Genomic DNA, 26821 nt, shown 5'->3' with positions numbered 1-26821 from the left:
GTTCAAATATGACATCAGACACTTCCTAGTTGTGTGATCCTGGGCAAGTCACTTAACCCCCATTGCCAGACAGAAGGTAAGGGTTTAAAAAAATTTACAAGGGATATAACACTAAGAGATATTTTTCAATAAATAATTGGCCAAAGGAAATAGTTTTCATAAGATTTGAAAACTACAAATGGTCACCTGAAAAGAAGCTCCAAATTATTTAAAAACAAATAAATAGATGTAAATTAAAATAACTGAGTTTTTACTCCTTGCAAGTTGTCAAAGATGGAAGGGAAAAAAGGAAATAGTCAATATTGGAGAGGCTTTAGAAGTACATTGATGCATGATGTAAAAGAGAGAATATTCATGCATGCAAAGGACATCATCTGTCAATTAGTGGAGCTATGAAGTGATTGAATTATCTCCAGATTTCAGTTTGGAACCATGCAAGAAAATGGACAAAAAATGTATCATATCTTTTGACCCAGAATATCCACTACCAGACATGGAAGCTTAAGACAGAAAAAAAGGTCTATTCGGTACCAAAAAAATTCATCTTAACATTCATTGTAGTAGCAAAGAACTGGAAACAAAACATACCAACCCAACAGTTGGGGAACGGTAGAAAAAAACTATAGTACATGAAAGTGATGTATTATTACTATGCTGAAAGAAATGACAACTATGAGGAATTCACAGAAATATGGAAAGGTTTATGTAAATTGGTGCAGATTAAATGAGCAAAACTGAAAGAGAACACTACATATAATGAAAACAATTATGTAAGTAAATAGATCACTAAAAGGAAACTGAACTCAGAGGAATGGAAAAACCAATGAAGGTCTGGAAAAACAGAGAGTGAAACAGAGGTGGCTGAGTTCTAGGAAAGCATTTTTCCTACACTGTCAGTATATATATTGCATGTTTGGTGGGGAGGAAGTAAAGATAAAAAGGCATTTACAAAAATGTTTTTGTCTTTGCTTTACTTTTTTTTTTTAATTTTACGTTTTGTCATAGTAACAACTCAAAGATGGACAAGACCTAGGTAATGGGGTAACTTGCTCAGGGTCACACAGCTAGGAATTGTCTGAGGCCACATTTGAACCCCAGTCTTCCTGATTCAAGTCTTTGCTTTGTTTTTTAAATCTGGATCCACCTTAGAATCAATACTGTTTGTGTATTAAGTCTTAAGAAAGAGTGGTAATAACTAGGCAATGGGGGTTAAGTGATTTGCTCATGGTCATACAGCTAGGAAGTACCTAAGGCCAGATTTGAACCCAATACTCTAGACATTGATCTCAATTCACTGAGTCAGTTCCTTTTTGCTTTGTCTTAAAGAGAAAGTTAGAGAGTTCCCCTGAAAATGTTCAAGGGAAAGCTAGATAATCACTTAGCTGGGATGTTATGTCAAGATTCAGGTTGGTGTTAGACTAGACCATACTTCCATGTTCTCTTCCAATTCTAGGATTCTATGAAACCTTCAGAAGTTATTTTGAAGAGTCATGGGACTAGGGGGAATTAGCTAACATACAAGCCTAATGAATCAAAGGTCTTAGTTGTCTGTTTATAATGTTTACATCAAGGAAGAGTACAGTCCATTTTACTCTGAGTTGTCCTGTAATCCAAATGTAGGTTGACATCTGGACACAATAACACTGACAAGCTAGAGAGGGACCAAAAAGGCAAAGGGTCTGAAAGTAGCACCATAATACAGCTGAAGGGTCTCTAAAGATGTTTATCCTGAATAAGGCAAAAGAATAGATGGGCCAATAAAAAATCCTTAAAGATTTAAAAAACTTTAAAATACAATAAACTAAATATTCTATGTACCTGCAAAGAAAAAAAATGCATCAATATATGCAAGTTATAGGGAAGTAAATTTCCCTTTAGTTATAAAGAAAATTGAAGAATGATGATAGCTAACATTGAAACAGATGGCCTCATAGAGTAGTGAATTTTATGTCCCTAGAAGCCTTTAAACAGAGACTAGATAACCGTGAGCTGCTGAGAAGATTCCTGCTTTATGAAGGAAACTGGAGTAGAAGAGACTTTAAGAAATCTTCATACCAAATAACAAAACCAAATTTCCACAAGGAATTAGGTTTTGAGGGTCTAGTCTATTCTATTGGTCCACTACTGTTTCCCAGCCCATACCAGATTGTTTTGATGTTTGCCACTTTATAATACCATTTAAGATTCAGTACAGATACATTACCTTCCTTCATTTAAAAAAAATTAATTCCCTTGATATTCTTGGCCTTTTATTCTTCCAGATGAATTTTGCAATTTTTTTTAGCTCTATGAAATAATTTCAGGGTAGTTTGATTGGTATGACACTGAATAGCTAAATTGATTTAAGTAGAATTTTCATTTTTATTATATTGGCTCAGCCTACCCATGAGCAATTAATGTTGTTCCAATTGTTTAGATTTGACTTTTTGTGTGAAAACTGTTTTGTAGTTGAGTTCATATAGCTCCTGAATTACTCTTGGCAGACTTGGTATTTTATATTAGAAATCCAGTTTTTACATTCCTCATTTCCCCTCCCTACTGAGATCCCAAATTAGTCTGGCTCAGTCTACCTCAATGGAGAGCTCAATGAAGAAGGCGGTATGTCATTTCATCGATGACAAAAGTGTTCTTGGAACTTACCACCACACACACTGATCTCTTCCAGGGAGACAGACATAACTGAAATGTCTCTGGCATCAGTCAGTGGCCAATGTTTCAAATGACAGTGCATATTTTTAGTAATCATAGGAAAGATCAGTATAAAACTCTCATATGGCTCCGAAAGTCTCCTAATCTCAGATTCACTGTATGTCAGCCTAAGACCCACAAGAAGTTACTAAAACTTTCTCTCAGTCTTGCTCTGGATATTAATACAATCCTCAAGAAAAGCAAAAACTTGATCGGTGTGTTGGAAAAATTCGAAGTATTTTAGCGTTGCCCTTGCATTATTAAGCTACCCCATAACAGCCAAGACAGAATATATGACTTTTAGTTTATATGGCACAGAAAACATTTCAGTGAATATCCTGGCCATTAGTGAAGAAAGCACATTCTTTAATAATAATGTTTTATAATAGGGAATTATAGAGCGACTCTTTCATGTAGATATTTTTATTTGTATTTACTATATACATTTTTTAAAACAATCTTTTAAAGATTTAGTAAAAAAAATTTAGCTCAATACAACATTTTAGGTCAAGAGAAGTCAGAAATGATGCTACTTCAAAAAAAAAATATGTTTTTTGAAGAACAGGCAGGTTAGTTAGGTGAAAGGAAGAAAGATGGTGTCAAGAGGTTTCCTCTACCTACCTGAAGCCCTGGCTGCTCCCAGAATAATGGAACAGAGCCTCTGATCTGGACAAAAGACGACACGCCATCATCCATGTAAATTGTCTGTAGCCACAAGGAAACAGAAAGGGAAAGATATTCTTCAATGAAACCGAACGTCCTAGGGCTCCGCAACCAGATACTTCGGCTTGAGACATGAAACCTGATAGAAGAACAGGCAGCTGATTTCAGCACACTCTAGTCTGACAGAGCTCGGCTGGTTCCTTACCCTAATGCCCTGGGCAGAGGGTAGTCCACTTGCTTTCCATTTGCGTCCTGGTGAAACCTCCAAATTCTGACTAACCAACAGCCACCTCCAAGTATTGCTTTAGAAGAAGACTCCAGCTTGTGGCAAAAGGTCTAAATGCCATCATTCCCTGCTTTTCAGCCACATAGGCTCCACCAATTGTATCTTGAAGGACCCTCACGAAAATTGGGGTAATACCCCTCATTGGTTTAGAAATGGAAGCAAGATTTGCTCCATTTTGCATCCAATATATTCCTTTTCAATCTTTTATTTTTACCTTGGCAAGATCATCACAGTACTATGGGTAAATATAGCTATTTCTTTCTCTGTAAAAATGTGGGTTAAGTTAGATGTCTTTTGAGGATGTTTCTGGCTCCCAGAGCCTTCATTCCCATGTCCTCAACAAAGGGATATTTTTTAAAAAGCACCAAATAAAATATTTTCAATATTAATCACATCCAAAAAGCAGAACTATGGATCAGGAATTCTTAACCTGGTGTCTGTGAACTGGCTTTTGAAAAATATTTTCATAACTATTTCAATAACTGGGTTCCTTTATAATCCTATTATTTTATTTAATCCATCTAGTAACATTATTCAGAGAAGGAGTTATAGACTTCGTCACACTGCCACAGAGGGCTGAGAACTCTAGATGAAGAGAGAAAGGCTATAGCATGTGTGGCTATTTATCATGACCCCTTTCCAACTATAAGATTATATATAAGATGCAGCTATTAAATGTAAAAATACACTTAGCACATGTTTATAATACCATAAATATATTATTTCTTTTCTATATTCTAAAGTATTTATACATAATATAGACATGTTCATATGTTTATAACATGCACATGTTAAACCAATTATATAGAAAAATATATGTATATATGTGTGTGTCTATATATATTATTTATTGTTCAGTAGTTTTTCAGTTGTGTTCCAATTCCTCATGCCCTATTTGGGGTTTTCTTGGGCTCATTTTATAGAAGAGGAACTGAAGCAAACAGGGTTAAGTGACTTTATCCAGTGTCTGAGGCCAGATTTGAACTCGGCTAGAAGAGTCTTCCTGACCCCAGGCAGGCCTGGCTCTCTATTCACTGCACCATGTAGCTGCCCCTACGCATATATTCTATACACATAACATATACAATTACAAATGGAAAAGGGATGTGACAAACAGTCTCACCTAATGTAGCTTTAATATATGTACATCTAAGTATACACCCATATGTATATATGCATCCTTAAGTAGCCTTATGCTAAAATATAGATTTATAGTAGATATCACATCTATAATATATATATTACATAATGTATATTATAGCAACATTATACATAGTATTATATATTTATATTATATATACACACATATCTAATATAAAATATAGATGACAAATGCATATATGTGTGTATATAAATATTATAGTTGGAAAAAGATCATGATAGTCATACAAACTGTATAAGTGCATATGTATAATAGATGGAAACATGCTTATATATAATAAATGGAAATGGTTTTATATATAATAGAAATAAGTTTATATATAATAGATGGAAACGTTTATATATAATAGGCATAAATGTTTTCTATATAATAGAAGTGCGTTAATATATGGAAACATGTTTATACATAATAAGGAAATGGTTTTATATATAATAGAAATGTGTTCATATATAATAGATGGGAATAGAAATGTTTTTATATAATAGATACAAATAAATGGAAATATTTTTATAGAATAGATACAAATGTTTATATATAATAGATACAAATATATTTATATATAATAGATGGAAATATTTTTGTATATAATAGAATTATGTTTATATATACTCGATACAAATGTTTATATATAATAGATACAAATAAATGGAAATGGTTTCATATAATAGAAATGTTTATATAATAGATGGAAACATGTTTAAATATAATAGATACAAATATATTTCTATATAAAATATGGAAATGTTTTTATGTATGTGTAAAGTGTGTATATACACACTTACCATCATATATATATATGGATATGTGTGTATATACATATATATGTTTTATATTTGCAACTAGATTCGGTGCAGAGATAGTCAGGAAGACTTGGGTTCATATCAAGCCTCAGACAATATGTATATTTTTTTGCCCAGCAGTAAATCCCTGGGCAACTTACTTAAACTTGTTTGCCTCAGTTTCCTCAGTTCCTCAGTTAAATGAGTTGGCAAAGGAAATGGCAAACCATTCTAGTATCTCTGCCAAGAAAACCCTGGATGAGGTCACAAAGGTCTGTATACAACTGGACAACAACAAATGTGTGTATATGTGTACATATAGATATCAGATATCTATAATATATAATATGTACTATATTATGTATATTATAGATATGTTATATATAATGCCATATATATTACATATACATATATTATGTGTAATATAAAACAGAAGGAAAAGGGCAATGACAGATATATGTGGGCATATATGAGATATACATATATAATTGTATCATAAGGTATTATATTATATTATACACACACACACACGCACATATCCCCACACTCTGTCCATACTTAATGAGCTCTATCACTTAATTCCCTGCACACTGAGTTTTCCAGAAGGCACTACTCCTAGGTTACTGCCTAGAAATAGAATATTTTCCCCTCACATGTTCATTAAACAGCACACTGACTCCCAGTTTATGTAGAATAGGACAAGAAAGTAAAGAACAAAAAGTACGGCCCAGAGAAGCCAAGGGAAAAGGTCTCTGAACTCCGTGGAATGCTCTGCCTTTTATCTGGGTAACTGGAGCCTGCCTTGGCAGGGTGCTGGCCAGAGTAATGCGGTGAATCTTTTCCATTTCTTACCAGTGTGCTACCTTACACTGTAGCTTTCCATGGAGAGCTCGATCATGCTCAGATCACCCATGCATTAGTAATAGTTTTCAGTGGAAGACTTGAAAATTAGATGGCACAGTTTCCCTGGACTATGGGAATGACATGTCCCCATATCTGGGCCCTCTTCCTGACACCTTTTATCTTTTTATCTCGGTTAGAAAGTACCTTGACTGAAGCAAATTTGCTAATATTTGAAATGGGGAGAACTCTCAGCAACATGAATAGATTTTACATTTTTATTGTTGAGAGGGAAAGTGGGTTGTAGTAGAAAGAGGGCTGGATTTGAAAACAGAGGACATAGGTTTTTAATGAATTATTTTAAATAAATTGTTTGAATTATATTTATTTTAAATTTTAATTTAATTTTAAAATTGCAATTAATTATTTCTACCAATTAATATCTGTGGGACTCTAGGCAAGTGTCTAAAACTCTTTGGGCCTCCGTTGTCTCATTTGTAAAATGAGTTGAAATCAAGACTCTAAGTTCCTTTCTACTTTTAGGTTTTATGAGCATATCACATACATATTTTTTGAAGTGGGGAACTCTTAATAATTAATTTTCTTTGACCAATGCAAGTACAAACCATATATCCAGTTGGCATCAGAGACTGAATATGAATCAAGGTCTTTCTTACTTTGCAACCAGCTCCCTAACCACTATATAATTCTGCCCTTTATTTATGTTATTAATTGCTTAAACTTCTCAAGGGGGCATGAATTACAGCCTCTATGTCTCTCTTTTTTTAAACCCTTAGCTTTCATTTTAGAATCAATACTAAATATCAGATCTAAGGCAGAAGAGTGGCAAGGGATAGAAAATTGGGATTAAATGACTTGTCCAGGTTCACATAACTAGAAAGCATCTGAGGTCATATTTGAACCCAGAAATTCCCATCTCTATGCCTGGCTCTCAAATCACTGAGCCACAGGCCCTACATTTCTTGGGAAAGCCTCTTCTGGGAAATATTTTCATACAATGACAAGTCACACTGAAGCCCAGGTCTAATGCTAATCAATCATCACTCTTCTCCAGACGAAAACCATCCAGACTTTAATGAAGTTTGCTAATAGTTATTCTCTGTGTCCTTAGTTCCTCCTTAGCCAAGACAAGCAGACTAGGCTAGAAAAACTGTGAAGAGGTTGAAAATATACTATGAAAAGCCTAATGCTGCCTCCTGGCTGACAATGGGGAACCCCCTTCTCCCCCGAAAGGTGGACTCATTTCATAGCCTTTTCCCCCACCAGCAAAGTCTTCCATATTAACATCTAAGAGAACTATCCTTATCTAATTTAAAAAAAAAAGGTCACTGTTAATTAGGTTGCTTTTAATTGCTAACTCATTTGCTCTTTTATTGAGTTGAGAATTCGAGAAGGAGACAATGTTTTTATCCATAGATGAGTCATAAAGGGAAAAAGATTTGTGGGCAAGTGGGCCTTTCTGGAACTTTCAGTTCATAGCATAGTACTGGAGGTTGTACCTATTTGTAGAACTGATTTCTATCACATCAGTGCCTGTAAAATTTCAGCTCCTGACTGATGAACACTGGCCAAAAAAGCAATAAGGTACAGATAAAAAAACCCAAACAACTGTTAATCTTCCCCAATCAGATTCTTGTTAACAAGCACCAAAATATTCTCTTAAATTTTGTATAATAAAAACAAGCATTTTTATTTAAATTAAAAATTGAATTTCAAAATGCTCTTATCACTTTTATATTTCATTTGCAATTATTTTTTTAAACCCTCACTTTCTATCTTAGCAATAACTTTAATGGGTTAAGTGACATGCCAAAGGGCCACACATCTATAAAATATTTGAGGCCAGATTTGAACCTAGGTCCCCTTGACTTCAGTTGTGGCACTCTATCTATGATGCTGCCTAACTGTCCTTTATTTGCAATTACAGTTATCCCTTCCACACAGTGACTTTCCCCATTGTGGTTTTGATATATCATATGTTGGCATAAGAAATTAAAAGGAAATGTTGGGGAAGTTTTACAGAAGCCACAGATAATATGTGAAGGCCAGCAAATGACAGAAAAAGTTTAGAAACTCTTTTTTTTTACTTAACATTTCCCTATGTATAACCTATGACCAAATACTGAATGTGGATTTTACAATAAGGTACTATAAATATCCCACAAAAAGAAAAAGAAAATATCAGACTTTTTCTCTGGTACAAAGGGAAGGCCAGAAATTTTTATGTGATTTTCTACAATATGGGGGGATGATGCACCCCTAATTCTCAGGATATGGACGGGATACCTTTTATCTTTATATTTATTGTACATAAACACTTAAAATTTATATTTAAACTTTTATTTATTGTTTCAGTCAAGAATATCTGGAGACTATCCATAAAATTTTCAGAAGCTAAAACTAATAAATTGAGAGTCCAATATTATACCTCGAAAAAGAATCCTATTTTACTGTTTTAAAGAAGCAAGAGCTCTTTCTACTCTTCTTGGGGTGAGGGACAAAAAGAATGAAAATAAATTAGTTGAATGCCAGTTAACTTCCTTACAGGTGGCATAGTCTATGGAAATGCCACTTGGAAAGAGTTGACTTCCAAGAAAAAAAACTTTTCTCCTTTAGCATCAGCCCCAAAATTACAGAAAAGAGAACAGAACAACAAAAACAAAAGGAGCTGCTACCCTTTTCTGGCTCATAAATTACAGTGCATTTTAAAGAAAGGTTTTTATATAACTTAAGACATCCTAGTGAGGTCTTGAAAAATCTTTCTTTTCTGGTCTGCAATTCTTAAAGTAGCACTTGCGCACTTAGGATTAATCAGGAACTTTATCTTAAAAACCCAACCAAGCCAAATATTTAGCTCTGGCCTATTTTTTTTTTTTGGTAGGCTGAAAGCTTCTTCTTCCATTTAATGTCTACAGGGTGAGTCATAACTGCAAATCAGCCCACCAGATATGACTCACTTCAGAGCTGAAAAGGTACAATTCCGAAGGAAGCTAAGGAAGGCCATATTCACATATATACACACACAAGCTGCCAACCTTGGTTGTTTATTCCTCTTAAAAATAATCAGGAAAATGAACATGGGAAAGATTCCTCCCTTTTTCAGAAAATCTGGGCATTTAATACTCACAGAGACAAGTGAGTATGTTAACCTTTTAAATTCCCCAATGCTTTAAAGAAAAACCCCAAACCAAAGATATCACCCTTTATTCAGTCACTGGATCCAAATGATGACCTCACAGGCAATTAGTCAGCCATCTACTATGAGTTTACTACAGGAATTGCACTTCCAAATGATTAATGAATGTCTGTCTGAATAGGGAGAGCTTAGGTCTTCAAGTTCAAAGCCTTCAATTTTTTCCTTTGAATACTCTGAAGAGGGGAGAGCAAAAATACCTCTTTCTTCCAGGCCAGTGGCATTTCCTCTCCATCTCATCTCTATTCAATAATTAATATGGCAGTATCTATGTGCCAGGCAGTGGTCAGTGCAGGGAAAAGGGCAGAGAAAAGAGGACAAGGACACAAACATGTAAAATACCAGTGGAACATGGGAGAGGAAAAAGAGACAGGCAGAATGCTAGAACGAAAATGTAAGGGTAATAGAGAGCTGACTTTCACCTGGTGGTAGAGTTGAGGGGTGATTTTCAGGAAAGACTTATTGGAGAAGGTGGTCCCTGAGTTAAACCTTGGAAAAAAGACAATTTCAATAAGCAAAGAGGAGGCGAGAGAGCTGGCCAGGCATGGGTGGATAGGCTAAACTGAGGCAAGAGAGTGAGACTGAGTGCTACATAAATTTCAGTAATTATTGGGCTGGAATGTAAAGAAAAATAAAGAACGGTGCAAATCTGGTAGTCTATAAAAGATTTCATGTGCTATAGTTTAGGAGTTTTTATTTTATCCTTGAGAAAAGAGGGAATCACTAGAGACATTTAAGCAAGGGAATGACCCAGCTTTAAAAAGATTATTTTGACAGTTCTGTGAAGAATAGGGAGAGCTTAGGTCTTCAAATTCAAAGCCTTCACTTTTTTTCCTTTGAATAGCCTAGAGAGGAGGGACAAAAATACCCTTCTTCTAGGCTAGCAGCATTTCCTCTCCATCTCATCTCTATTCCATAATGAATATGGCAGTACCTTTGTGCCAGGTACTGGTTAGTGCTGGGAAAAGGGCACAGAAAAGAGGTAAAGGAGAGATAAATTAGGAAGTTATAGGTGTAATACAGGTAAGAGATAATAAGGTCCTGGTCTAGGGTGGTGACTTTTCAAATGGAGAAAAGAGGGACAGGGTAAGAAATGGTGCAGGAAGAGTTGCCTTTGGCAACTGCTTAAATGCAGGGGAGAAAAGAGGAAAATGACTGAGGTTTTGAGTTTCTATGTCAGCAAACCTACTGAGAGAAATATGCCTGTCCTTCTAACTGTTAGAAGTGATACTTAAATGAATGAATGAATGATCATCCATTAGTCCTAATGGTGAGGTTGGAACAGTTACAAGGAAGGATTATCTGAAGCCAGATTTTTTCATGGAACCCACTGTGGCTCATGAGAAAACAGGCAGAGTTTGGGCAACTTCTAGAAGATTAGGACCCAAAAATATTTCATAGGAATTCCAAAGGGGAACCCTTCAAGCCAGTCATCCAGAAAGTCTCTCACTTCTGTTAAAAAAAAAAAAAAACTTCCCAAATACAATCCAGGCAAGGCACTGCTCAACAGGACTGGAGGTGGGAGACCAGAGAGAGGGAGGAAGCAAAGATGACTTGAGATTTCCAGCCTGGGGGACTGGGAGGCACCAGCTACTGCAGAGGAAGCTCCCTCCCACCACAGCCTCAGCATTGGTCTTTACAATCAAGCAGATGCTCTCAACCTGCTGGCTTGGCTACCCCCACAAAGAGAACAAGCTCTGGAGCTTGACATTTCTCTCACTTAAAAAATGTCAAGAATCACTGGGATATCGGTGACTTTGGGAAAGTTACCTGGGAAAACTAACCTCAATTGTGTTTATGTGTTTTCAAGCAATTTCATTGGAAAGGAGGAGGAGGGATATTAGAACTAGAATACACTTTGTTATTTTATTTGATGTATTGATTTTTCCATAAAATGCAGGTCCATAAACAGGCCCATGTACTTACCTCCATGCCTAGAAGGATCCCTGGAACTACTGGGGGCTACAGATCCCTATTCATAATACACAGGAGGTAGAGAATGCCAATTGCTTGTTAGAGAACTCTCCAGAAATCTATTTGATAAAGATGGTTCTAAAGAAGGAAAAAAAAGGGGGGGGGGGGGCAACCAGGTGGCTCAGGGAATAGAGAACCAGGTCAAGAGATGGGAGGTTCTGGGTTCATATCGGTCCAGTCACTTCCTAGCTTTGTGATCCTGGGCAAATCAGTTAATCCCAGTTGCTTAGCCCTTACCAGTCTTCTGCCTTAGAACCAATGCTAGGTATTGATTCTAAAATAGAAGATAAGGATTAAAAAGGGGCATGGGGAGGCAGCTAGATGGCTGAGTGGATTGAGAATCAGGCCCAGAGATGGGAGGTCCTGGGTTCAAATCTGGCCTCAGATACTTTCCCAGCTGTATGACCCTGGGCAAGCCACTTAACTCCCATTGCCTAGTCCATACTGCTCTTCTGCCTTGGAATGAATACACAGTATTGATTCTAAGACAGAAGGTAAGCATTTTTTTTTAAAAGGCAGAAAGAAAAAAATGTAGATAATATAAAAAGTTTTGTCCCATACTGATTATATAAATGTAGCCTTATCTTCCTTTGTTCTCACTAGATGCAGACCAGACACTGACTAGCACAAAACATGCCACTTTGCTACTCAAACAATTGCTAAAAATGAGTAGAATAAAGGTTCCCTATTTATCATCAAAAGAGCCTCTTGGCAGGATAGGAGAAATTCAACTGCTTGAAAGGTATAGCTCTGATAGGTGCATGCTCTAATTTTTTGAAAGGGTTTTGGTTTATTTTTTAAAGCATAAAAGACCAAGTAAATATGCAGGTGATATGGTGGTGGACTTATCAAGGAAAAGTACCCTGAACTGGTGAGGTAGAAGATCTGAACTTGAGTTTCAATTCTGTCATTCACTAACTGTATGACCTTAAAGAAATTACTAATGTGCTTGGGCCTCAGTTTCTTCTTTTTTTTAATCAACCAACAAAACCTTGTTAAGCCCTTACTAACAAAAGAAGATTTGACTATGGTATATGATTGTAATGGAAAACTATTGTGCTATAAGAATTAATGAGCAGAATGATTTTGGAAAAAGCTGTAAAGACTTACTTGGACTGATGCAAAGTGAAATGAACCAAACCAAAAGAACACTGTACAGTCACAGCAATATTTTTTGATGAACAACTGTGGATTACCTAGTTATTCTCAGCAATACAGTGACTCAAGATAATCCCAGAGAATAATAATGAAAATGCCTTCTGCCCCCAGAGAAAGAAATGATGGAGTCATTTTTTCTTAAAATCTCTTCCATAAAATGACTAATATCAAAAAATGTTTTACAAGAGTACACATATAAAATCTATCAGATTGCTTACTGTTTCAGGAAAGGAAAAGAAATAGAGGGATTGAGAGAGGGAGGGTGAGAGAGAATTTAGAACTCAAAAGTTTTTTTTAATTCAATGTTAGTTTTTTACATGTAAATAGGGAAAAAAAGAAAATATGAAAAAAAGAAAAACATGGAAAAGATATGGAGCTTCAGGAAAAAAGAGCCTATAAAGATGAAGTGACTTTCCTGAGGTCACCAGGCAGAGATAAGATTCAAACACAAATCTCTGACTTTAAATCTTGTGCTTTTTGTACTATGCTATCCTACCTTTTTAAGGTACTATATGGCACTTAGACTGGATATTTAATATATAATATTACAACGGTATTGATTGAAAAAATGCTTACACTATCTTCCCAAAGGGATTGATGAGAGGACCAAATTAGCTATTGAAATACATATATAATATGTATGAAGCATTTGGTAAACACAAAAAGCACTACCTAAGCAAGAACCATTATTTCCCTCCAATATCCAGATTAAGTACTTTCCTGTCAACAATAGGGATTTTCGCCTCTTTCGGGGAGATGTTATTTACATTCAGTCATCTCTCTTCATTTTACTTTATCCCACTACATACTAGGAAAAAAAATGATCCAAGTACCTATTTACATTCCAAGGAAACCAAAAAGATTAAAGTTCCCCTGATCAATATTTAGAATAGGTAACCACATACTTATTTAATAAGAGTTGCTGGGAATAAAGATCTCCCGAGACAGTAAATTGACCAGACATTGGAATGGAAAAGATCATCTCATCTCACTGACATGGAAAGAAAGGAAAGGGAAGAGATTTTTCTTTCCCTTCAATTATTTGAAAACACAGAGGATTACAAGTTTCATGTAATCCTAGTGTTGGAGAGAGCAGATTTCCAAGAGCTCATAATAGGATGCCAGCGCCTATCTATAACAAAGGAAATTGGCACAAATGAGATAGTATGTTCTCAAGAATAAAATTCAGATGATACAAACAAATAGTTCCATAGAGGGAGAAGAGAGAAATGTCAATTTACTGATTAGTGTGATTTTAGATAGCCACCAGCAGAAGATGGAAGGAAGGCAGGTGAATGTGAATGAATACAAATATTCCATAACAATGGTGTCAGTTATACCAAAGAATGCTAATGACAACAAAAGGAACTTTTTTTAAAGCTATGTAGCAAGTGGGAGGAAGATGGAAGAAGGACTAAAAATGTTGCTCAGGATGGATAATAAAAGATAAGCAAAAGGAAGTAGAACTATTCAACTTCTATTTCATTTCTGTTTTCTCTACCAAGGAGAATGGTTTTTAGACTGGGGAGTTGTTTTTTTCCTTTTAAACCCTTACATTTTGTCTTAGAACCAATACTAAGTATTTTTGTTCTAAGACAGAAAAGTGATAAGGGCTGAGTAATTGAGGTTAAGTGACTTACCCAGGGTCACACAGGTAGGAATTGTCTGAGGATAGATTTGAACTTACTTATGTCCTCCCAACTCCAGGTCTGGCACTCTAACCTTTATACTACCTTCCCATTAAGTTAGTTATAAAACAAAATTGGTTGAAAGAATTGAGACCCAAGTTAAAAAAAAAAAGATACTGAAATTCCACTTAGTGGCTCTCACTGAGTTTATGTCACCAGCCCTGAACCAACTATATTTCAAAACAGTGCTGTGAAACTTAAAATAGAAAGATAGGGCACTATATTGCAATAAAGTTCCCTGTTGATGTAGAAAACCACATATTAACATCATCTATTTTTATTGCATTTGTACTTATTTTGTTAAATATTTCCCAGTTACATTTTAATCTGATTTGGGCCTCACTCTGGAGGGTTGAAAACAAAAGTTAAAAAACTAGATTGAAGTGTGGGTACTGATCTGGAAAGGTAGGGGGAGTTTTTTTATTTGTTTTGTTTTAATTAGAAGCTCTCTATACCAATGAGATCATAGGTATGGTTCAAAACCTTCCTCTGCACAGAAATGATAACTGAATAGAAATTAATAAAATAAATGAGAAATAGACAAAGAAGAAAGGCCCAGGACAAAGCCCCAAGGGAATTATGGCTGTTAGAGATTGAGACACGAATGATGAGCCAGAAAAAGAGATTAAAAAAATAGTCAAACAGACAGAAAGATAATGAGGATAGAGCCATGACGGCACAAAAACTGAGGGAGAATAACTTATCTGGGAGAAGGAATAGTCAGTCAATAATCTAAAAAAAAAATGCAAACAATGTCAAAAAGAGATGAGGACTAAAAAGGCCAAAGGATTTAGCAATTAAGAGATCATTGGTAACCATGGATATAGCTTTTTCAGTGAAGTAGTGGGATCAGAAGCCAGACTGCAAGCAGTTTAAAAACTGGGTAAAGAACAAACACATGGAAGTGATTATTTCCTAGGAGTTTGACTATGAAGGAAGGAGATATAAGCCATGAAGGCTAAGAATGGGGAAGAAGTGGACACACTACACTGGTGAGCTGCAGGGATGGAGTCAGATGAGAGAGGAAAGCAGGGGGAAAAGGGGCAAGTTCCCAAAGGACATGAGGTAGTTCTAGGCAAAGAGTCTCTCTTCTTCAAAGATTGAAGCAAAGGAAGAGAGGAGAGGGGCTGATTTGAGTAGTATGAGAGGTTTAGAATAGGGGAGGAGAGCTTATGACAGATGGTCTCTTATTTTCTCAGGAAAGTGGGAGCTAAGGTCCTCTGATGAGAGGCAGGCTAGTGATGCTGCAGGAAGCTTGAGAAAAAAGGGAGAAATTTGCAACAGCTTTTGTGGGAAGAGTAATGAAGAATTTGTCAAGAGAAGATGAAAATTGTCATATAGCTATAAGGGCCCAGTTAAGACTGGTTAACATAGAGGGCTCAGGGGATTGAGAGGTCTTGGATTCATATTTGGCTTCAGACCCTTCCTAGCTGTGTGACTCTGGGCAAGTCACTTACCCACCATTGCCCAGCCCTTACCACTCTTCTACCTTGGAACCAATACACAGTATTCATCCTAAAACAGAAGGTAAGGGTTTTTAAAGAAATATGTAAGAATTGAGGGGGCAGCTGGGTGGCTCAGTGGATTGAGAGCCAGGCCCAGAAAGGTCCTGGGTTCAAATCTGACCTCGGGCACTTCCTAGCTGTGTGACTCTGGGCAAGTCACTTGACCCTCATTGCCTAACCCTTACCACTCTTCTGCCTTTAGAACAAATACACAGTATTGATTCTAAGATGGAAGGTACAGGTTTAAAAAAAAAAAAGAAATATATAAGAACTGAGCCTTAAGCCCAGCCTTGACCCTGAGAAAGTTACTTAACTCTATTGCCTAGCCCTTACTCCTCTTCTGCCTTAGAACCAATGCATAGTATTGCCTGGAAGGTAAAAGCTTTTGTTGTTGTTGTGTTTTTTTTTAAGATTAGTTAATATAAATTGGTAATAGACCATAGTCAACATAGCTGTATGACTTCTCCAAGTAAGTTTGGCTAAGATTTAGCAAATGTGGGTTTCAGAAATGTATTTCATTAAAAATCCCTTATGGTATCCTCGTAGAAATGTTGGATAGATATGAAAGGAATGAAGATACTGATAAGATACATTCAAAACTGGTAAAATAACAGGACCCAAATACCTGAAAGAGATAAAGGGGGAAAAAAAGTCCTACCAGTGTAGAACAAAGGATCAAATTTATTAAAAGTCAATTTTAATAAGAACAGAAAAATCTAGATCTTCCTCACTCTAAGAATGGCAATCAATCTATACTATGCCTACACATTGCCTCTCTTTTGCTTCTAAAATAAAATTTAAAAGCAGGAGCATACATCTGTTCTAAAGACCATTCCTTTCTCAAGGTGGCGGCTATTTTCCCTGGTCAGAAAAACCCTACAGTTAAGGCTTGACAAGAAGTCAAGCTTTCTTACACACTAATCAAATCATTTTCCCTTTTATAGCCCCTGTTCCCAGACTAACCAAAGTCCTCATAAGAAGTGGTTCAGTCACAGATATGAGAGGGAGAAGCTGACAAAAATACCTTCGGGCACAAAATAAATATAGGGTGTTTGGATATTGCCATGGATGGCAATGCTCCACTTGTGAATTTCATTAGTGTTTTCCTCTGTCATAAGTTTACCACTATCTCATATTCTCCTTTAAAAATCTACCCTGTAGAATTCAAACTAAAGGCAGGAGTTGTAAACAGCATCCCAGGGAATGAGAACAGAATTAAAAAAAGATCAATGGAAGATTAAACAGATGGTTCCATTCCATGGCCACTGAAACCAACTGCTCCCTTACTCTCAGATTCCACAACTCTCAAATGCCATGATTTGCTTCTAGGATAAAGCTTTTAAAAAAAAATCAATTTAGAATAAGAATGAGAAAAATTGGTGGTTATTTTTTTCTTGCAGAGTATTGATCCAACCATTGTTACTCAAAAACATTACCAAGCCAAATTGGTTCATTTGTTTCCTTCCAAGGGAAGTCATATCTACTCTCTGCTGAGAATCAAAAGTAGAACTTTTGTATCCATTACATTTGAAAAGAAAAAAAAAACAAGAGAGAACATTTGGTACTTAAATGATGCATTTTCCATCTTGGGAGAAGAACCAAAAAGCTAAGCCAAAAGCCATACACAACACAAACCACAGGCATCAGATCTTCACAAGGAATATCAATGACAGAAGGATAAGGAGTTTTAAGGTAAAAAACTCCTTCATGCAGGCAACAAGATATGGAAAAAGCTTTTGGGTTGGTCACATCCATTATTACTTAAGAGGCACTGAAACACTCGGCACCACAGGCTCAGTCACTTACCTGCTCAGTCTCAACAAAGTTAGACACGTGTCCATCATCGTTCACTCCCCTGATGTGAAAACGGGCACCAGCTCGTTCACAGCTGATCCGGGAGATGAGGCAAGCTTTGGCCTGTTTGTGTGAGGCATAGACAGTGCGGATGGTCACTACACCACAGATCACCTTCAGCAGCCAATCGGAACAGTTCACCTGGTAGTGTTTCAAGGGCACATGCAACAGCTGATTCCTACAAAATTTTACCAAGTGTGGATTAGTTAGACAAAAAAGATACAGGAAGAAGAGAGTAGATTTCCTTATGATCAAGGAGAATCCACTTTCCAATAACTGAGTTAAAGACCCAATTTTAACTGATATGAAAAGATTCAAATAATTTTAATTCAATAAGCATCTCTTAATCACCTCCCCAGGGGCAGGCACTGGGCTGAGTGTGGAAGATCACAATAACAAAAACAAAATGATCCCTGCTCTCAAGTATTCTATTCTACTGGGGAATGATAGTTTTATCTTGCTCTCTTTCATCAACTAGCCAACTCATTCCTTTTCATGTAGCAGGACAAGACCCTTCTTTCTTCATCTGTAAAATGGGGATAACAATAGCATCTACCGCAGAGGTTTGCTGTAAAAATTCAGTGTGTGTGTGTGTGTGTGTGTGTGTGTGTGTGTGTGTGTGTGTGTGTGTGTGATATATTGCTTTGGAAATTTTAAAACTTTACATAAAAACTCCAGCTATTATTTATTTTATTTAGCAATAACTGGTCACAAGGAAAGAAAGGTACCAAAGAACAGTACAATCAAGAGAGAAGTAAATTATGTTTTCAAACAAGAAAGAGAAAAAATTTTCAAGCAATCAATCAGGTGACATAAACATAAACTCTTATAAGCTAAAAGCTTTGTCCTATATTAAAACTTCATGATCCCACTGTTGGGGCTACAAACCTAATGAGGTTATTAAAAGGTAAAAAAAGGATCCTTTTATATGAAAATACTGAGAGAGGCTTCTTATGTAATGTCAGAAGAAAATTCCCAACTGGGAAATTTAGTGAATGGAGTGGTTAAATAAATTGTGGTATGTCTATGTAATATGTCATAAAAAATGATAAATATGAAGAATACAAAGAAATATATATTAATAAATAGGAATGCATAGTAAAGAAAGTAGAATTAAAATGACAGAAGATATAGTTTTAAAAATCAGCAAAATATACACACAACCAAAAAGAAAAGAAACTAAAAGTGAACACAATGAAAAAAGAGCTTTTTTGTTTTTATTTCATTAAATGCAATGTCTTTTTCTTTTTTTCCCCAAGAACCCTTATCTTCTTTCTTAATATAAATTCTAAGACAGAAGAGTGGTAAGGGCTAGGTAATGGGGGTTGAGTGACTTTCCCAGGGTCACACAGCTAGAAAGTGTCTGAGGCCGGATTTGAATCCAGGATTTACTATCACCAGATCTGGCTCTCTATCCACTAAGTCACTTAACTGCCCCACTGTCCAGTCCTTTCACTCCCTTTCACTCTCTCTATTGGGCCAACCAAACCAATCTGTCTTGCTGCTCTTTGCACACAGCACTTCATTTTCAGTCTCTGAGCCTTTATATAAGGTGACCCAGATGCCTGAAACATATTTCCTCTTTACGTCCCAGTATCTTTCAAAGCTGAACTTAAATGCTAACTCCTCCTGGAGGTCTTCCTGATCAGTCCAGCTACAGCTTCTCCTGATACCACCATGAAACCAATTACCCAGGATTTATCTTACATGTGCTTTTATATGTCTAAGCTATTCCCCCCTATAAAACACAGGCTCCCTAACTTCAAAGTCTATTTCATCCTTGTCTTAATAAAGTCTTATTTGCTTGATTGAATCAGGCAAATTAAATATCCTAGTAAATATACTCTCCCTAAGAGAGGGAAATAGGGAATTAGTAAGCGTTACTCATCCTGACCCCCCCCCCCCAAATGCTTCCAAGGAAAGCCTTGAAGGGAGAGCAGGGGGAGACACACTCTGAAACCAGGTGACAATTACACAAATATTGCTTCGACCTACCAGGCAGGAGCCAAAAGGACAGAACTAATAAGTCACCCTCCTAAAACTTCATTCACTGGGACTAAGGCTCTACCTGGGAAATTGCTGCCAAGAGTATAATCCAGATCACAATGGCCTACTTGTTTTAAAACAACATTGAACACACATGTAAAACCTAGTGGAATTGTACATTGGCTATGGGAGGGGAGTGGGAGGAGGGGAGAGAAAGAACATGAATCATGGAAACATGGAAAATTTTTCTTAATTAATCAATAAAATTAAATTAAAAAGTAAAAATAAAATAAAATAAAAATAAAAATAAGATAAAATAAAACAACATTGAATGACTTCACTGCTCCCTGACTTTCTTAAAGAATAATACTCGCTCCTCCTACTGAGAAAAGCCCTCAACTCCTAGCCCTAAATTGAGCCAAGTGCTTCCCCATAGGAAGGGCAAGGAAGCGGCCCTGGGATGGCACTCCTCCCACACTGGAGGGACACCTGGCAAAACCAGGAGATCCTGATAGCCCAGATGGCTCCTCCCAAACAGGATTTGTTTTGGAGAATAGTGTTGAAATATTTTATTTTGGGGGCATTTGGTAGTACAACAGATAGAGTGCCAGGCATGGAGTTGGGAGGACCTAGATTCATATTTGGTGTCAGACACTTCCTAACTGTGAAACCCTAAGTGTAAGCCATTTAATCCAAACTGTCCAGCCCTTATTGCTCTGATGCCTTAGAATTATTGATTCTAAGACAGAAAGTAAGAGTTATTTTTAAAAGAGAAATTATTTCCTTTTCCCTCTTAACTCAGTCTTCTTCTAATCGTCAGGGGTTCTGCTGGGATTGTGGCAAGTTTTTCTTCCTGGAATAAATTTTTTTTTTTGGAGCAAATCTGTGATTTTCTTGGAGTAGGAGGCTCCAATAAAGAAATTTTACGCTCCTAAGATGGACTGGCACTTTCTCAGCCATTTGTAATCTTCAGGAGCTGCCTGAGGGCACTGCCATGTTCAGTGACTTGACCAAAGTCACAAAATTGGCAGACATGAAGGTCAAGGTTTTTTTCCTTCATCGATGGCTCTCTCCACTGCATTTGATGCACCCTTGAGACACCACCACAAAATCAGACCCATTCTAGTTCACTGCTAAAAATTGGTTTTGAAGTATGCCTTAGCATGTGTAGCAACAAGGTGGGGAAAATGAATCACTTTATAATTCATAAAATAAGCCAGGCTTAAGAAAAGGTAGAATTTCCAAGCAATAAGAGCTATCTGAAAAAGGATTACATTCCCCAACAGTGGAGGGGTTTAGATGAATGGCTTGGTAGAAATTGTAGCAGGTATTTATGTTTCTGCTACAGCAGGGACAAGGTGAACTTTAAGGTCCTTTCCCCCATCTCAGATCCTATGAAATGATAATATTAGGTTGATCTAAACTCCCACTGGAGTGATTCTCCTCTTTCCTACTTCCATACCTAGTTATGGGGACAGAGTACATAGCAATGGCACAATACCTTGGATTCAAAGGATGAATGAAATTTAGAGAAATGAGGAACCTGCAAGATCAATATGAAGAGCTCTAGCCCTGAAGAAAAGGTATTACATGCTATGAGAAGTTCTCTCTCTATCCTTTTTCATACTGTCATCTCTAGACAGATGATTCCCAAATGGATAGCCAGCCCTAATTTCTCTCCTGAACTCCAATACTATATCTACTATTTCCTTCTGAGGAACAGTTGGTGGCACAGCAGATAGAGTGCCAGGTCTGGTGTCTTACCTTGCTCACATCTGGCCTCAAACACTTGACCTAGCTGGGCCTCAGTTTCTTCATTTATAAAATGAGGCAGAGAAGGAAAGAGAAAACCACTGCAGTATCTTTGCCAAGAAGATCCCAAATGGAGTCACAAAGAACTGGACAAGACCGAAATGACTGACCACCACCACCAACTGCCTTTTGGGCACTTAGAACTAAATGTGCTGTATACATCTCAAGTTCAGTGTGTCCAAAACAAAACTCATTTTCTTTCCCTACAAAATAGTCCCCTCTTCCTAAATTCCCTGTTGCCATTAAGTACGGCACCATCTTCCTAGGCACTATGGCTGGCAACCTCACTGTCATCCTCAAATGTTCTCACCCATGTGTCTACTTTACTACCAAGTCTTAACATTTTTTGAACCCTTTACCTTCCATCGTAGAATCAATACTGTGTATTGGTTCCTTGGCAGAAGAGCAGGAAGGGCTGGGAAATGGGGGGAATCACACAGCTAAGAAGTGTCTGAGGTCACATTGGAACTCAGGACCTCCCATCTCCAGCCCTGGCTCTCAATTCACTGGGCCACCCAGCTGCCCCCAAGTCTTACCATTTCTAACTTCACAACATCTCTTCTATCCATCCCTTTCTCTCTCCTCAGTCACTATGCTCTTTCAGTCCCTTGTCACTTTTTGTTGGCTATTTCAATAGCCTTACAATTGGTCTCTGCCTCAACTCTTTCCCTGGTTGAATCCATCCTCTAATCAGAGGCCAAAATAATCTTCCTAAAGTATAGATATGGCAAGGTCAACCACTTCACAGATTCCAATGGCTCTTTATTACCTCCTAGAGAAAACATAAATGTTCTGTTTAACATTTAAAGTACCCCTTGGTCTACAGCCTCTTTTCCAAACTTCCTTTGATGTGTTGTCTTCCTCTGTTAGATTATGAACTTTTCTTTTTTTATTTGTATCCCCAAAACTTAGCACAGTGCCTGACACATAGGAGCTTAGTAAATGTTGAATAAATTGAACTAAGTCTCACTTTTTGTAGAGGGGATTGCTTGGTTCTGCCCCATCCCCTCACTGCTAGTGGCTTCTCTCATTTGAAATACTCTTATGGGGGCAGCTGGGTGGCTCAGTGGAATGAAAGCCAGGACTAGAGATGGGAGGTCCTGGGTTTAAATCTGCTCTCAGACACTTTCCATCTGTGTATCCCTTGGCAAATCCTTTAACCCCCATTGCCTAGCCCTTACCACTCTTCTGCCTTGGAACCAAAGCATAGTATTGATTCTAAGATGGAAGGTGAGGGATTAAAAAAAATAAAATAAAATACATCTTCTGTACATTTTTCATGTTATTTCCTCCACTGGACTGTGAGTGTCTTGACGTCAGGGACTGCACTTATGCCTCACTTTGTATCTCAAATCTTAACACAATGCCTAATACATAGCAAGCTCTTAATAAATGTTTATTGAGGAGCAGCTAGGTAGTTCAATGGCTAGAGAGCCAGGTCTGGAAAGGGAGGTTCCTGGGTTCAAATCTTGCCTCAGACACTTCCTAGCTGTGTGATCCTAGGCAAGACACTTCACTCCAGTTGCCTAGCGCTTACCGCTCTTCTGCCTTGGAACCAATACTTAGTATCAACTCTAAGAAAAGAGTTATTTTAAAAAATATGCTTGTTGACTAATAGGATCATGGATAGACTAACATTCTACCTATAGATTTAAAGATGGCAGCTTGGATATTAGCACGTCCAATCTTCTCATTTTACAAATAATATAATGCTATAGAAAAATTGCCATATATTGTCAAATATATGGTCCAGTCAACTCTGAGGGACTCATGAGAAAGAACGCTATCCACATCTAGAGAAAGAACTGTGGGAGCAGAAATGCAGAATTAAACATATGATTGATCACTTTGTTATATGGGTATAGGATTTGGGGTTTGGATTTTAAAAGATTACTCTACAAAAGTGAATAATACAGACATAGGATTTGAGTGATAATCCATGTTTAACCCAGTGAAATTGCTTGTCGCCTCTGGAAGAAAGGAAGGAAGCGGGGAGGGAGGTAACAAGTATCATGTAACCATGGGAAAAAATGAAAAGAAAAAAAAGAAAATTTAAATTAAAAAAAAAAGTGTGGTCCAGAGAGGATGTCAGACAACTAGTAGAAATACAAAGAGAAGATTTTGGAACCCTGGCTCATATACAGGATCTTCCCACCACAACAGGCTGTCTCCCAGAACACTTCATCTCGTGAGCAGCAATGGAATTTGTATCTAAGAAGGATATGGAGATAGCTTCGCTTAGTAGCCTGCTCTGAAGACGATGTTCTGGCTAAAATTTTATAGTCTGGCCATCCGACCAACCAAAAGATTCTTCAAGCAATAGCCCAGAAGTTCAGGTGACTACCAACAGTGAGCAAGCAAGGATGTGCTGGGTGTGTACTTTAAATATCTGCCCTGATTCACCCATTTCTTGGCAGAGAACATCAAGGGTAGGGAGAGGGCAAGGCCTCCAGAAAATTCCGTGTTCTATCAACCTAGCAGTGACTGATGACAGCTGTTATTTCTCAGTCTTATTTCACAACTTCTCATTTGCAAATGGGCCAGGAAAAAAAGAGTAACCTTTTGCCAAATGTCTGATCATCAGTAGTATAATTTCTTAGTCACTCTTGTGGGGAAGAACATAGGTTGTTTCCTTTAGGAAGAACAAACACAAATTTATAAAGGGAAACAAAGTTTTGGATTTCCTTCTAGAACTTGATCATCATAATACTATCATAAGGAATATTAATATTTAGCATTTGTATTACATAACATATGGCCATTATATTATTTGTAGTATTATACAGCACTTCAAGATTTGCAAAGTGCCTTACAAATATTATTACATTTTTGTCCTCATAATAATCTTGGGAGTCAGGTGCTATTTTTAATCTCATTTTATTGATAAGGAAACTGAAGGAGAAAATGACTTGTCCAGAGTCATAGAGCTAATAAAGAAGTTTCAGAGCAGCTCTGAATTCAGTTCTTTTTCTTTTTTTCTTTTTTTTGAAAATTTTATCTAATTTAGAAATATTTTCCCATGGTTACAAGATTCATGTTCTTTCCCTGTACTCTCCCAAACCCCCTCCCACATAGCCAACATGCAATTACTCTGGGTTTTACATGTGTCTTAACTCAGTTCTGCCTGACTTTAGCTTCTTCACCCTATCTACTGCTCTACTCATTTGCCTCATATCTGGTGATAATTATCAGGTACCACAGTAATCCGGGGCACGGTAGATAAAGTACTGGTCCTACAGTCAGGAAGACTCATTTTCCTGATTTAAAATATGGCCTTAGACACTTCTTAGCTGTGTGACCCTGGGCAAGTCACTTAACCATGTTTGCCTCAGTTTCCTCATTTGTAAAATGAGCTGAAAAAAGAAATGGCAAACCCCTCAAGTATCTTTTCCAAAAAAACAGTCATAAAGAGTCATAAATGACTGAATATCAGCAGATTGTATCCAGGCTAAAAAGATTATATGCTTTTCCTCATTTACTTTTATCTGGTAGTGACCCTCTGAATATGAACATCTGTCTACCAGACGACAAATGCTGCCCAGTGCTCTAATGGCCGTGTAATATGTGAAGGACTAGACTGGCAAGGCTCAGCAGCCACCTTTATAAGACAACATACTCCAGGAAAAACTTAAGGCATAACACCCATTGGCAGCCTTCCATCTTACTTTCCTTCTATGGTACAAAGTACAGAGAAGCAGGATGCTATAATAGAGATCTGGTCTCACAGTCAAGAAGACCTGAGTTCAAATCCTGTTTCTCACATTTGTTTTATGACCCTGGGCAGCACTTCTCAGTGCCCTCGAGCAATAGCCCCTCAATCATTTCACCTCTTGCCTTAGCTCAGTGAATCTCAAAGTGTGGGGGCTCAAAAGAACGAGGGATCCTCAACACCCTTTCAGGAGGCTGTAAGTCAAAACCATTTTCCTCATAATATTAAGATATTTTAATTTTCATGATGGTAAATATCAATCTTGGGCCCATGTAAACAAAAGCTTTTTGGGACCCTCAATCATTTTTAAGAGAAAAAGGAATTCTGAGACCCAGAAGTTTGAGACCTGCTGCCTGCCCAAGACCAATTCCTATGTATAAATAGTAATGGTTGTTGTTTGGTTGTGTCCAGTCCTTTGGGGTTTTCTTGGCAAAGAAACCGGAGCAGTTGACCATTTCCATCTCCTGTTCTCTTTACAGATAAGGAAATTGAGGTAAACAGGATGAAAGTGACTTATTCAGGATCACGCAGCTAGTATGTGTCTGAGGCTGGATTTGAACTCAGGAAGAATCAGTCCGCTGCACCACCTAACTGCCTATTAAGATTGGGAGGAACCTTTGTCTCCATCTCGTTCAACCCTTCATTTTACAAACGAGGACATGATTAGAAAACTAAAGGGATTTGTTCAAGCTATATATTTAGTCAATGAGTCAGAATCCGAGCTACTAAGCTGCCCTCTGTGCATGTAGTCATCTGTTACCCTGTTGATTGCTATTGGCAATGATGATAAGCTGCAGGACAGGTATTGATTTACATCTGTAAAGACGGTTTCCTCACCAGTTCATTATACCAGTTAAATCACAGGTCTGGTTAAAAAGAAAAAAAAAAGCTTCCATTTGATAAATGACTCCTACCCTCTTTCATGAAGCCTCCCCACCAGGATGGCCCATTCTCTGAATTCCTGTGTGGCCTTTAATAGCTCTTTTTGATGAGAAATTATATTATTTTATATTGCTATTTATATGTATGATATTTTTCTATCAATCACAAGCTGGCACATAGGAGGTATTATTGGCAAACAAAACAAAACAAACAACAGTGACACTGAGATGTAAAACTTCTGAGGATATCACACAATGCTTCTCCTTCCCAAAGGGATAGATACTTGTTTTTGAGAATTGTTTTTTCTCTCCAGAGCCCTTGGTCCCATCTGCCTGAGATGGCAACAATGTAAAGAGGCCACTGCCTTTAGCCCTCAGGCCCAAGATCTAATGTTCTGTCTTCCCAACAAACCCTAAGGGCTGCCTCCTGGGACTAGGGAACTGGAGATGCTCCACCTCTGGGCCACAACAGATACTTTCCAACCCAGAGAGATATTCCCTGGGGAGGAAGGAAAGGAGGGAAGGTGGGATAATCCTATGAAAGGAAATAACCAACAAAAGCAAGAATGAGTACCCCAACACACAAAACATATCTTTGAAAGTCTAAACAAATTGCTAATCT

The 26821-nt window shown here is 37.3% G+C and overlaps 1 protein-coding gene across 5 annotated transcripts in view; it reads right to left on the bottom strand.

Moving 5' to 3' along the window:
• The window catches only part of SYNJ2 (synaptojanin 2), a 170766-nt gene that overhangs the window by 86904 nt on the left and 57041 nt on the right, over window positions 1-26821 (bottom strand). For all 5 annotated transcript variants that reach the window (XM_056818992.1, XM_001381340.3, XM_007484814.3 and 2 more), the window contains exons 4-5: window positions 17764-17989; window positions 3310-3393 (exon numbers count right to left, since the gene is read on the bottom strand). In XM_056818992.1, coding sequence (XP_056674970.1) covers window positions 3310-3393; window positions 17764-17989 — 310 coding nt within the window. The remainder of the gene's footprint in view (window positions 1-3309; window positions 3394-17763; window positions 17990-26821) is intronic.

The sequence above is a fragment of the Monodelphis domestica genome, chromosome 2 (assembly GCF_027887165.1).
Source record: "Monodelphis domestica isolate mMonDom1 chromosome 2, mMonDom1.pri, whole genome shotgun sequence".
NCBI lineage: Eukaryota > Metazoa > Chordata > Mammalia > Didelphimorphia > Didelphidae > Monodelphis > Monodelphis domestica.
This window is presented reverse-complemented; position numbering and strand designations above follow the sequence as displayed.